At 38.1% G+C, this 13953-nt stretch overlaps 1 protein-coding gene across 6 annotated transcripts in view; it reads left to right on the top strand.

The window, feature by feature from the left end:
- The first annotated feature begins 2500 nt into the window (after positions 1-2500).
- The window catches only part of RNPC3 (RNA binding region (RNP1, RRM) containing 3), a 31314-nt gene continuing 19861 nt past the window's right edge, over positions 2501-13953 (top strand). For all 6 annotated transcript variants that reach the window (XR_006268049.1, XM_043460486.1, XM_043460485.1 and 3 more), the window contains exons 1-6: positions 2501-3010; positions 4148-4195; positions 9259-9377; positions 10286-10369; positions 10798-10909; positions 11963-12031. Coding sequence is in view for 5 of the 6 variants with exons in the window: in XM_043460486.1 (XP_043316421.1) it covers positions 2819-3010; positions 4148-4195; positions 9259-9377; positions 10286-10369; positions 10798-10909; positions 11963-12031 (624 nt within the window). In the remaining variant the exon portion in view is untranslated. The remainder of the gene's footprint in view (positions 3011-4147; positions 4196-9258; positions 9378-10285; positions 10370-10797; positions 10910-11962; positions 12032-13953) is intronic.

Raw genomic sequence — 13953 nt, 5'->3', positions numbered from 1 at the left:
GGCTCAGTAAAGAACTGGCCTGCCAAAGCAAGAGACACAGGAAATGAAGGTTCAATCCCTGTGTTGGGAAGATCCCTGAAGGAGAAACTGGCAACCCACTCCAGTATTCTTGCCTGGAAAATCCCATAGACAGAGGAGCCCAGTGGGTTACAATCCACAGGGCTGCAAAGAGTCGGACTCGACTTAGCAACTGAGCACACTAATCAGTTTCTCTCTCTACCTTGGCTGTATTATTTTTTTCTTTCTCACTCAAAGCACTTATTTATTCTCCAAAAGGAACCCATTTACTTACTCATCCACATGTTTCAGTCCGTCTTTACTACTAGAACGTAAGTGCCAAGAGAGAAAGGATTGCTTTGTTCTTCCTCCTCTCAATTCTCAACACCGGCATTCCCCATGGATCAATACTGGTCCCATTTCTCTCTACTTATACTCTTACACTTTGGATATAAATATTACATGTGCTGATGCTACATATGTACCCAGTGTTGCTGTTTCGCCAGAATGCCATACTTACACATCCAACTACCTACTTTAAAAATGGATACTGAATAGGTTCTTTAAATTTAACATTTTCCTTCCTCCCTTACAGTCCCTAAACTAGCTGCAATTTAGGAACTCTTCTCATCCTCAGTAAATGACATCATCATTCACCTAGATGGTTTGGGACTTAAGCCAAAACCCCCAAATTTATGTGTAACTACTCTTTTTCATCTGCAAATCTATTAATTCTACTTCCAAAATATATCCCAATTCCTGTTTGTTTTCTCCATATCTACTGTTGCCAAGGGCTTCTCTGTTGGCTCAGTGATAAAGAACCCACCTGCCAATGAAGGAGAGGTGGGTTCCATCCCTGGGTTGGGAAGATCCTCTAGAGAAGAAAATAGCAACCTACTCTAGCATTATTGCCTGGGAAATCTCATGGACAGAGGACCCTGGCGGGCTATATCCATGGGGTTGCAAGAGTTGGACATGACTTAGCGACTAAACAACAACTGTTACCATACTATTTCTAACAGTGTCTTTTGCCTAGGCCGCTGCAGTAGCCCAATTAGTCTTCCTGCTTCTACTCCATTTTTCACATTGCAACCAGAGAAATTTTCATATCTAACATGTAATCATTACATACACATTTACACAGGGCTCTATTAAAAAATTGTGTCAGTTTCCAATTGCTTTTCAGATAATCAAGACTCCGAACTAACCCATAGGGCCCTCATGATCTGGCTCTCCATACATGACATTTTGTGGATGGGTCCGTCACGGTTTCTCTAGTTTTTATTCGTTTTTCGTTTTTCCCTTCCCCGCTCCCCAATCCGTTTTCCACGGGAGCCAAACTTTGGTATACTGCTGCTGCTGCTAAGTCGCTTCAGTCGTGTCCGACTCTGTGTGACCCCATAGACTGCAGCCCACCAGGCTCCGCCGTCACTGGGCCTCTCCAGGCAAGAAAACTGGAGTGGGTTGCCATTTCCTTCTCCAATGCATGAAAGTGAAAAGTGAAAGTGAAGTCGCTCAGTCCTGTCTGACTCTTCGCGACCTCAAGGACTGCTGCCTACCAGGCTCCTCCGTCCATGGGATTTTCCAGGGAAGAGCACTGGAGTGGGTCGCCATTGCCGTCTCCTTTGGTATACTATTTATTGCTATCCAGTTACCATCTGATCAAGTAGCAAATTAAAAAGAGCAGTAAGAGGCACCTTAGACCTCCAGACTATAGTTGCTGCACCTAAAATACCTCTACCTGGAATTCTCAAGGCCCTCACTGTATGGAATAAGTAAACATCTCAGGCTCACTCCATTCAGAAACAGGGCAGAATAGTGTAAAGTCCAGTCTTACTAGCAGGATCAAATTCCAGCTCTCTCATTTACTGGCTATGTGATTTACACATCCTTGTACACATCAGAGTCTTCAACTGTAAACTAGGGAGTGATGTTAGGGTATCTCTTCCTGCATGCCAGTCCTGTCCGACTCTGTGCGACCCTAAGGACTGTAACCTAAGAGGATCCTCTGGCCTCATGGGAGAATCCCATGGAATACTGGAGAGGGTTGCAATTTCCTCCTCCAGGGGATCGATCTTCCCGACCCAGGGATCCAACCTGTGTCGCCTGCGTTCTTTTACCACTAAGCCCCAGAGGCAGCTAGTTGCATAAAAGGGAACAATGGCCATACCTCATCAGGCTGCTGGGTCCCATGATTCAACAAAACAAAACACGGTTTGTGTCTCAATTTTTTCTTCCTTAAAACTGAGTTAGCCTGGCTATGTGAAGGATACTGAGCCGAAAAAGAAACAAACGTGCAACCTTCAGGCATCCCAGTGCCGTGGGCAAACACCCTGTATTTGTCAGTCAATCACAAGCACTTGGAAATCTGCCAGGATTAGAAACCTAACAAGCGCCATTCGGGACAGCCCCGGTGCCACGCCCAGACCGGAGCGCCGCTCGCACATGCGCAGCAGTAAGTCCTTCTGTCCTTGTTAACTTCGTCTTCGGAAAAGGCGGCTGAAGTCCGTCGTACTTTAACATTTTAATCCTCACACCTCTCTCGGGGGAATTTTTGTTTTAAACATCATCAGCAGCTATCTGGAATTTGAATCATTTTGGTTTCCCATCACTGTGGAAATTCCCGTTCCAATCTAAGGAATTTGTCCCCGAAAAGTTGTCACCGTCAGTGGTGCAGGTCTCGCGAGAAGGCGACCGTCTCGCGTTATTTCCTTGTTTCCAGAATCCTTAGCGCGGAGTGGAAGAAGACTCTTTTAGCTCCGCTTCTTTTGATTACTGCGCGTTCCTCAGCGGCTTCTCAGGTTTTGAGTCTGTGTGAGAAATGGCGGCCCCAGAACAGCCGCTGCCTATGTCCAGAGGATGCCAGAGCTCTGTTTCTCTTTCTCCCCCGCGGGGCGACCGAACCCTTCTAGTGAGGCACCTGCCAGCCGAGCTTACCGCTGAGGAGAAAGAGGACTTGCTGAAGTATTTCGGGGCGCAGTCCGTGCGTGTCCTGTCTGATAAAGGCCGCCTGGTAAGAGCGCGCGAGCCTCTAGTTTCCGGGGAAGATCCTATGCTGGTGACCTGGGGAAGGGAAGTTCTGATAGAAGGAAAAAGAAGAGTGGGGAAGATGCGCTTGTGGAGTGGGGGCTTCCTCTTCCCCTTCCCCGTCTTTCCTCTTTTATATCAAAATATCTTTCGTCCCAAATCAAGTTTTAATTGGCTTGTGCCTCGATTAGTTGCCGCGCTGAGGAAAAGGGCGATTGAGAAAGGCAAAGCAGACAGAAGTTATAGTTCGTGTCTCACCCACCCTGGGAATCTCTAAACTAATCGGATTTTAGAAGTATTTCTCTTAAACTCAAGAGTACTCTCAAAAATATTTTAAAAAAGGGGCACTTAAAGATTTTGGTTTGCTTATAAGCCAACGTTAAGACATTCATCAAAATAGAGGAGATCAACTACAGAAGTCGACAACTTGAGTAAGCTTAGTTAGAGGATTTCTAGATTTTTGAGGAAGATGTTCTTCATAAAAATCGTACGACGTAATCTTTCAGGGAGCGATAATTTAAGACTATTGAAAGTTCAACCCAGGAATGTACAAAATTACTTTATTTTCCATTATATCTGAAGACGTTTTAGATGATTGCTCTTCATTAAAATAGTGACGGTGATGTTATGTTTCTGCCAGATGATCTATGATGGGACAGGGCATCAATAGTTAGTCTCCCCAAGTGATTTTAATATGCAGCCAAGGTTGTGAATTGAGTGAAAAGAAAGACCCATTTAAACTTTGCATTTGGCTATCTAGTGAAAAGTTTAGATCTTTGGATGCGTTATACATGGAACATATTTTATGATTTTGGATAGTTTAAGAATGGACCTCTCTGGATAGTAGAGATTTTTAAACGTACGGATGGTTGAAGTACTTGAAAATATATTTAAAACATGCTGTGTGTGTGCACTCCCAAGGCTTTCATTTCAAAGAAGTCTGATCCTAAACTGATTCAAAAACACTGTCCTGAAATTTGTAGTCAGTTAAATGATCTTGATTTCCTGCCTTTTCTGTGATTTTATTAATATGTCAAATCACTGTCAGCTGGTAAAATATCAGACGTCCTTATGAGAAATTGAAATTATATTTGAAATAATTTGTACCTTAATTGTTTTTCAGAAACATACAGCTTTTGCTACTTTCCCCAATGAAAAAGCAGCTGTAAAGGTATGACTGTTTCTTTTCTGTTACTTATTACCAACTTTCTATTATCCAGGCATAGTTAAAAAATGAAACATGAGGCTAAACTATAGTTTTTAAAAGCAAAGTAAAGTAAGTGAAAGTCGTTCAGTTCTTTCCTACTCTTCAGGACCCCATGGCCTATACAGTCCATGGAATTCTCCAGGCCAGAATACTGGAGTGGGCAGCTTTTTCCTTCTCTGGAGGATATTCCTAACCCAGGGATTGAACCAAGGTCTCTTGCATTGCAGGTGGATTCTTTACCAGCTGAGCCACCAGGGAAGCCCTTTTAAAAGCAAAAAGGTTTATATTTCCAGAGTTTGCCTCATTGGCTACATTTGGCTTGTCAGTTGGCAGATTTTGCCCAAAGTTTAGATATTTGGGCATAAGACTATTATGAGTTGACCAAAAAGTTCGTTGGGGTTTTTCCTTATGATGATATGCAATAGATTAACAGGAACATGAACTAAAATTGAATTGTAACCTGTTACATAATTAAAAATGACAAGCTTTGAAGGATGGAAACATCCTTTAGACGTAACAGTTGCAAGGCAAGGTGCTTTAAGCATTAAATAGAGAATGTATATTTAAAAAATCCTAGGGGATCATTTGCAAAGGAGGTGACCTTTGAGGTAGACCTGTAATGATTAGTTGCATCTTGAGACAAAAACAAAGGGAGATGGGCCTTCCATGTTTAGAGACCACTAAAGAAAGCTGTGGAGCATGGAAAGCTCTAAGTGGAGCAAAAGCTGAGTGTTGAAATCAAAATAGGACTTACTTGGAAAGTAGGTTGAGTCTAAATTTGGGTTGAAGGAAGGGAGGGATTGAATTTTGTTCAGTAGTTATTCTTAAGGTACGTGGTAAATTTAAGCTGACCAGTAACATAGTCAGCTCTATGAAAGATATCTTGTAGAGGTCATGTAATGGATTCAGTATGGAAAAAGATTAGATATAGAAAAATCAAAAGGAACGCCTAGACAAGAGAACTGTTACAGTGGCCAAGGTAGGAGAAAAGATCTGAATAAGGCAGTAAGAGGACAAAAGAAGAAGTAGATATACATTTGGTAGAGATTGTGTTTGTAGGTCCTGTGATCCCTATAGATATGGTTGAAAGAGAGGGAACGCTTGAAGATTTTCAGACCGAGTTCTTGAGTTATTACGTTAGCTAATATGAGGGACAGGACTCAGAGAATGTTTGCAAAGGTTTGTAATGAATTCATACATTATCTATTAACTTTGAGGAGTCAGTGGGCTACTTCTGTGGAAATATTATAAAAAGCAATTAAAAATATGGGTCTAGAGTAGAGGCAGGCTTAAAAATGGAATTTCTTCAACAAGGTGAATGAATATGATTTCCCAAAGGAAGAAGAGCCAGCAAAGAAGACAGGGAGGGAGGGAGAAGTTAAAAAAGGAAGTAGAACTAGAAAACAAATTCTCATGGCTGCAAAGAGAAGGGGGTTTTTCTTTTTTCTCTTTTTTTTTTTTTTCTGTAAAAATATGGAACGCTTCACGAATTTTGCGAGAAGGGGGTTTTAAGAAGACAAGATCCTCTGATGACACAAGGTTAAGAATTAACAGTCTAATAGTAAAGTACTTTTTATTGTAAAACTGTAGAAATGACCAAATTCTTAATAAGGGGAAAGGACACTTTAAATTGTAGTATATCCATACACTGGACTACAACGCTCAGAAAATGAAGTCAAATGAATATGTATTGATCAGGAATGTAACCCAGATAGATTCATGAACAAAGCTGGGAAATACATATGGTGTAACCTTGGAGTTTTTGAAAACTACTACTATGTATGTTAGTGTATGCCTAGAACAAAATGTGGAGAAGGCAATGGCGACCCACTCCAGTACTCTTGCCTGGAAAATCCTATGGATGGAGGAGCCTGGTAGGCTGCAGTCCTTGGGGTCGCTAGGAGTTGGACACGACTGAGCGACTCCACTTTCACTTTTCCCTTTCATGCATTGGAAAAAGCAATGGCAACCCACTCCAGTGTTCTTGCCAGGAGAATCCCAGCGACAGCGGAGCCTGGTGGGCTGCTGTCTGTGGGGTCGTACAGAATCGGACACGACTGAAGTGACTTAGCAGCAGTAGCAGAACAAAGTGTAGCAGAGCTATATACCAAATAATAAATGTCTTTCTCCCAGGGTGGAATTACAGAAGACTTTCACGTTGTATATATTAAAATATAGGAAAACATTTTTTTCAAAAAAGACCTTTTGAAATATAGTTTTAAAATATTGTTGGTAAAATATGGTAATGAACCACGTTGTTCTAGAGTCAAAATTAACTTGGAGGAGAGGACATGGAACCCGTCATTGTCTTTGGGAAATACTATATTGAAAAGAAGGAATGAGAAGATAGTAGCAGTGATAGAGTTTTTAGGCTATAGTGCACTTGATTGATAGTTTTTTAAAACAAAGGGAGAGACATGTTTCTAATAAGTAGCTGAGAAAGCTATGAGGACTAGTTAACATTAAAAATTAAAAGCTATAACTTTGAAGAGAATGTGTGACACATTTTGAGGGGAAGAAACTTGAAGTAATTCACCTGTATTTCAGATAATCAAAGGTTCGTTGACAGTGAAAAGTTCTAGATTGAATTAAGGACTTGAAAATTATTAAAGCATTTAGAAACTTGGTTTGTATAATGGAGTCAAATAAGAATGCATAAAGATGGTAAAATAAAATATAGTTCCAGTTAAGCCCTAAAGTTCCATTTGTTCAAAAAATACTCAGTACTTGCTATGTGCTGGATGCTCCTTTAAATCTTGGGATTAATCAGTAAATAAAACGCAGATTTGTGCCCTCATCTGAACTCATGTTCTCGAAGGAGAGACAGACCATAAATAATAAACTTAATAAGTTGTTTAGTATTTGAGAAAATGAGAAATGCTATTTGGAAAAAAAAAAAATAGGATCAGGAGTGCTGGGTTGAGAGGGTTAAGCTACAGTTAAGGTAGTTAGGGTCATGTTGATCAACATTTTGAAAGAAGTGAAGGAAGTTAGCTAAAGAAATAATCTGGGGAAGTGAATTCCAGTAAGTGGAATAAGTGAAATGCTCTAACTTGTGACCAAGGCATAAAAAATGAGGGGAGAAATTGAATTTGAGGTCAGATAAGTTAGGGCCATAACATGTACATTCGAAGTACACTAGATTTTGCTGAATAAAATTGGGTGCCATTGTAGTACTGTGAGCAAAACAGCATCATAATTTGACTTATATTTAGAAGTATCACTTTGTGTTGAGAATAGATGGAAGGCAGGGAAGAGTAGAAACAGGAAAATGTGTTAAAAGATTATACTGCTAGTTTGGGCCAAAGATGATGGTTTCTTGGACCATGGTGGTAGCAGTGGAGATGGTAAGGAATAGTTAGATTCTAGATTAATTTGGAAGTAGAAGCAAATAGGAATTCTTGATGGCTTAGATATGCAACGTGGGAAAGAGGTATTAAGGGTGATTGCAAGATTTTTGACATGAGTAAATGAAAGAAGGGAGTTTCCATTGAAAGTTTCCAGATGGGAAACATTTGAGGTGAGGGTGGGGAGAGAAAATTCAATTCCTGGAGTGTTAAGTTTAAAATGTTTAAAATTAAAAGAAGCTATCCAGTAGTTTGGATACATGTTCGTTGACTTAAGGACAGAGATTTTGGCTGAAATTATAAGTTGGGAAATTATCAGCATAAAGATGGTCCTTAAATTTAGGGTACTGGATTAGATCCAAAAATAGACCTCTGGAGTATACTGACATTAAGATTTCAAGACAGTATAAGCCAAAGTGATTGAGGAGTAAAATACAGTAAGTGTGGAAGAAAACTGTAGGGAAGTTATAATGTCTATAGACTCCAAGTGAAGAACATGTATCAAGGAGGGAGTGATTGTATTAAATAGTATAAAATGAAGATAGAGAGTTGGCCATTGGTGTGGCAGTACAGAATTTGTTGTTTATGACAAGCAGTGTCAGTGGAATGATTAAGGCATAAACCTGATTGGAGTGAGTTTGAGACTCGATGGGAGGAGAGGAATTTTAGATAGAGGGCATAAATGTTTCATGAGGAGCTTCAGTGCAAGAGTAATTTAAGGGGAGAGAGGGGAATAGTGATAAGTGGGATCAATAGATGAGGGAAAAATACTTTTTTAGGATGGGAGAAGTCAGATTGTGTTTGTATGCTGTTGTGGACAATCCCGTAGAGGACAGAAAATTAGCAATGTAGGTAGGAACACACCCTGTACAGTTTCAGAGAGAAGAGGGGCTGGGATTTAGTATACAAGTGAAGTGAAGTGAAATTGCTCAGTCATGTCTGACTCTTTGCGATCCCATGGACTGTAGCCTACTAGGCTCTTCCATCCATGGAATTTTCCAAGTAAGAGTACTGGAGTGGGTTGCCGTTTCCTTCGCCAGGGGATCTTCCCGACCGAGGGATTGAACCCAGGTCCCCACATTGCAGACAGACTCTTTACCATCTGAGCTATCAGGGAAGCATATACAAGTCAACTAGATTTAAATAAGAACATGGATCGTTGATATGTGATAACAGATAGAAGGTAGAATATGTGGATTCAGAAGATGGTAGATGAGAAATTATGGTGGGAAATCCTAAGTTCTCATTTTGTAGCTTCAGTTTTCTTAAAGTAGGAAGCAATATCCAAGGCTAAAAGAATGGGACAGGAATATCATGAAGTTAAGGAAGAAGGCAATAGTGCAAAATATTATCTTAGAGATTGGTAGAAAAAAATGAACTGAAATGTAGTATGTAACTGGTTGGCTTCACTAAGGGTTGCCCTCAGATTTGTGTTTGTGATTGTGAAGTTAAAGTGAAACCAGCCCAGTTCATTATGTTTGTTTTTCTAAACATTTTATAAACACTGCCTAAGGAATAATGAAGGCTTGGCAGCCTGAGATTAGAAATGGGTGAAAAATAGCCAAAGAAATGTTATCAGCTTTAACAAAAAGCATGTATAAATTACTTTATATGTTGTCTCTAATAGATAACTTTGGTACAGTTATGAATATTTTTACTCTTTTGTTCTTCCAATTGAAGGCATTGACAAGACTTCATCAACTGAAACTTCTGGGTCATACTTTAGTTGTTGAATTTGCAAAAGAGCAAGATCGAGTTCATTCACCATGTCCTCCTTTGGGCACTGAAAAAAAGAAAAGGTATGTCGATAGGTTTTCCTAGCCTTTTAAAAGTTTATTATTATTTTCTTATTTTATTAAAAAAATTCTTAAAAATTAAAAAATTACTAATTTTTTTAAAGAGTTGTATTGCTCTTTGATTATTTTCAGACTAGCAAGTAAATAATCTGAAACAGTAAATAATTGTATCTGCCTACTGAATCTAGTACTTGAAAGCAATACATTTGTTTGTTCCTAATTATGCATTAGTAACCTGAGTATTGATTTAATATTAGGACTTAACTAATGTGAAGTGGAAAGAGAGTAGGGTGAAAGTGTTCAACTATAAGTGGAGAGAAGGTAACTAGTATAAAATCCTAGTGTATAGCAAGGTATCATTAATAGGCACGGCCTTGATTCCTAGCTGTAATTCTTCGTAGCTATATGACTTTTATAAATTGATTTACACCAGTGATTCTCATAGTACAATCCCTGTACCAGCTGCATCGTCTAGAATCTTGACTGAAGGAAAGATTGTTCATCCTTAACCTAGTCCTGTTGAATCAGAAGTTTGGGTTGCTTGGGGTGGGGAGGAGCATAGGCCTCAGTGGTCTGATTTTTAAGAAACCCTTGCTGATGCACATTAGAGACATTTGTATTCCGCTATTTTATACCTGTGAACTTCAATTTTGGTGGATGAGGGCTGTCAGTAAGATTCATCATACCATTGTCGTGTGGTTGCTATGAAGAATAAATGAAAATGTGGCTTGCCTTATATAATATCTGGAATTAGTTTCTCTTTTTCATTGGTATTTACTTAACAGTTGAAAATTTTACTTATGCAGCTGTTTTCATAATGCTGTGTTTGAAAAGATAGTGTCATTTTTGTGTGCAGTTTTTCATTCTGTTTCTTCTGTAGATAACATCAACTTTGATTCCATATTTCTTAGGTCTGATGATCCTATGGAAGATGATAAAGAAAAGAAAGAACTGGATTGTTTAACTGTAGAAAATGGAATTGCACCAAACCATGGGTTAGCATTTTTGTTTGTATTTCATTGTGTCTTTTGGTTTTATTTTGGATAGATAGGTTTGTGTGTGGGGGGTATGTGTGTATGTGTTTTGTCAAATAAGATATTTTTAAAGGAAATTTTATTATATATAATGAAGATTTTTAGTGTGTTGATTAAACATATTGAACATTAAGAGTTTGTCACTGAATTTGGTTCCATTAAAATGTTCAAAGTTGTAAGATAAGCTCTGAAAAGAAATGCTATATTCTTCTATAATGCAGAGAGAAGGCAAGTTGCTGTTTAAATGTAATCATTTGGATCTTTTAGGAACAGAGTACTCTTAGATTTACTTAATCATTTGAGCAATTTGTATGTTATTAGTTTACCTTAAATGAGTTATTGATATGAAACTTACTAAACCACAATAAGCATTTTAAATATTTTTTTAGGCTGACTTTTCCTCTAAATTCATGCCTCAAGTATATGTACCCACCACCTTCAAGCACAATCCTAGCAAATATAGTAAATGCTTTGGCAAGTGTGCCTAAGTTCTATGTGCAGGTAAGTAGAATGAACCTTTCTCAAAGTAAATACTTTCTCATACTTTTTAAAAAATAGTTGTATTAATCAGACTAATTCCTATAGGGGTGATAATATTTCAGAATTTTAAAGATGTCTTAGATTGGGCTGTTACAGCTAAGTACCATGATTGGGGCGGTTTTTAAATAATAGAAAACTATTTCTCACAGTCTGGAGGTTGGAAGTTGTATTCCAGTGTGTCAGGATAGCTAGGTTCTGGCGAGGGCCCTCTTCTGTGTTGAAGATGGCCATTTTCTCTTTGTAACTTCATGTAGCTGAAAGAGCGTGAGAGAGCTCGCGGTTGTGCTTTTTATAAGGTACACTCATCCCATTTGTGGGGATTCTACCCTTATGACCTAATAACTTCCCAAAAACCTCATGTCTTAATATCATACCATTATAGGTTAGGATTTAACATATGAACTTTTGAGAGGGACATAAACATTCAGTCCATTGCAAAAGGTAGTGAAAAAATTACTACTTTCAAGTAAGGGTTTTTATAAACTATAGCATAAAAATACTAATATGTTTAGTATTAATAATACTAATAAGGATAAGCTAATTTGGGAAATGTAATCTCTGGTAATTCTTCGTTACTTTAGCATATGCTTTTCCTTTCTTAGAGGAAAAGATACAGAGGATCCCTCAATAAATGCTTAGAAATATTGACAATAAAAGATACTTTTAAGTAAAAAATATAGATGATGATTTTCTTATTATTATGCTTCTCTATGTTTCATAATTCCACAATAATCAAGGAAAAAAACACTTTAGTAAATTTTACATTGTAAGAAAATGACATTTTTAATAATGAGAATGATGGTATTTTGCACAATTGATAGATATTTTAGGAAGGCTGATCTTCTAAGATATACCAGTTTAGTCTTTTCCTGGGATTATAAAGGCAAGAGGTGATCCTTCCTTTGCACTAAATTAATCACTTGTGTTATTGCAAAGTGTTTGAGTACACTATCAGATGTGAGTTGAATCATGATTTTTCTATTTGATTTCAAATGTTTTATCCCTTTTATTAAGGTGCTTCATCTTATGAATAAAATGAATTTGCCCACACCTTTTGGACCAATTACTACCCGGCCTCCTATGGTAAGAAAGCTCTTGGAATTTTCAACATTCAAAATTTCTCTTGTGGTGAGATTATTGAGGCTAAATTTTACAAATGTTGTGCCACTGATCTCTAACGTTTATTGAAAATGAAGAACCAATACAAATTTAACTTAATAATAGTCCTGTGGAGAACTGAAAGTGGGAAAAAGCCAGAACTTTTTTTTTTTTTCTTTCTTGGCCATGCTATGCAGCATGTGGGATCTTAGTTCTGTAATCAAAAATTGAACCCATGACCCCTGCAGTGGAAGCGTGGAGTTGTAACCACTTAACTGCCAGGGAATTCCCCAGAATATTAAAGCAATGCTTTTGGTAATAGAGGCCATCATTTCTCTTAGAGTTATTCAGTCCTTTGATCTAGAACATTGTGCTGTCCTTTAAGACAGTTACATTTTAACAAGCTGAATTGTCTAAAATTTCCATCTTTCTGGTTTTATTGCTGGTAAGTTATATTTGCAGGAGATGAAAAAGGTTGATAATTTTTTTATTAGAGTTTACTATGCAAATCTATCAATAATTTTGTTGGTAGGTTATATCTGCTCGAGTAATTTTAGTAATTTTATTGTTTGCTGTAATACTCAGTACTTTATTGGAGAAGGCAATGGCAACCCACTCCAGTACTCTTGCCTGGGAAATCCTATGGATGGAGGAGCCTGGTAGGCTGCAGTCCATGGGGTCACTAGGAGTCGGACATGACTGAGTGACTTCACTTTCCCTTTTCACTTTCATACATTGGAGAAGGCAATGGCAACCCACTCCAGTGTTCTTGCCTGGAGAATCCCAGGGACGGCAGAGCCCGGTGGGCTGCCATCTGTGGGGTCGCACGAAGTCAGACATGACTGAAGCGACTTTGCGGTGGTGACAGTACTTTATGTTTTCTTATGTTATTTTTATTTTTATTAATTGGAGTATAGTTGATTTACAGTGCTGTATTTCAGGTGTGCAGTCACACCTAAATCAGTTATATTAATACATATACATATAGCCACTCTTTTTTAGATTCTTTTCCCCATATAGACCATTGTAGATTATTGAGTGGTTTCCTGTGCTATACAATAGGTTCTTATGTATATTATGTGTAGTAGTGTGTATATGTCAATCCCAATCTCCCAATTTATCCCTCCCTCCCTTCCCTCCTGATAATCATAAGTTTGTTCAGATTCATGACTGATTCTTAAGTCATGTTTGTAACTCTTTTCTGTTTTCTAAATGAGTTCATTGTACCATTTTTTTAGATTCCATATATAAGCAATATTATATGATATTTGTCTTTCTCTGACAACTTCACTCAGTAAGACAGTTTCTAGGTCCATCTGTGTCACTGCAAATGGCACTGCTTCATTCTCTTTTATGGCTGAGTAATATTCCATTGTATAAATGTCCCCTTAGTACTTTTTTAGATAATAACAGTGATAAATTATTTTAAAGGCTAACATATAAATAGAAAATTTGCTTTTGTATTGTGCATTGATTGCTTTTCTAATGTCTATATTAGCTTCATAATCTTTCTTTGTAACTCTGAAACCTCAATGCCTGGCATGTTGCGAGGATAATAGTTAAGATTATACTAGCTGCTGTTAACAAAACTCAAATCTTAGTCATTTAACACAATTCATATTATCTCTTGCTCATGCCAGGTTCATTCCAAAAGTAGGGCAGAATGGTGTTCTTTTCTGTCACTAAAAAGACCCAAGTTAATCTGCATTATGTGCATTCCCTGGTTGGTGAGGACGTTACCATGCAGCCTGCAGGTAAAAAAAACAAGAGAGAATTTTATGTGTGGGAAGCTTTTATGCTAACCTTTTCATTGACTAAAACTCAGGTGAAATCCAACTGCAAGGGAAGTTTGGAAATTTAGTCCAGCTAGGTGCCAAGGAAGAAGAAACAAGTTTTGTGATCGACTA

Source organism: Cervus canadensis, chromosome 2 (assembly GCF_019320065.1).
Source record: "Cervus canadensis isolate Bull #8, Minnesota chromosome 2, ASM1932006v1, whole genome shotgun sequence".
NCBI classification, from domain to species: Eukaryota; Metazoa; Chordata; class Mammalia; order Artiodactyla; family Cervidae; genus Cervus; species Cervus canadensis.
Note: the sequence above shows the minus strand (reverse complement) of the source record. Positions and strands in the feature narration are given on the sequence as shown.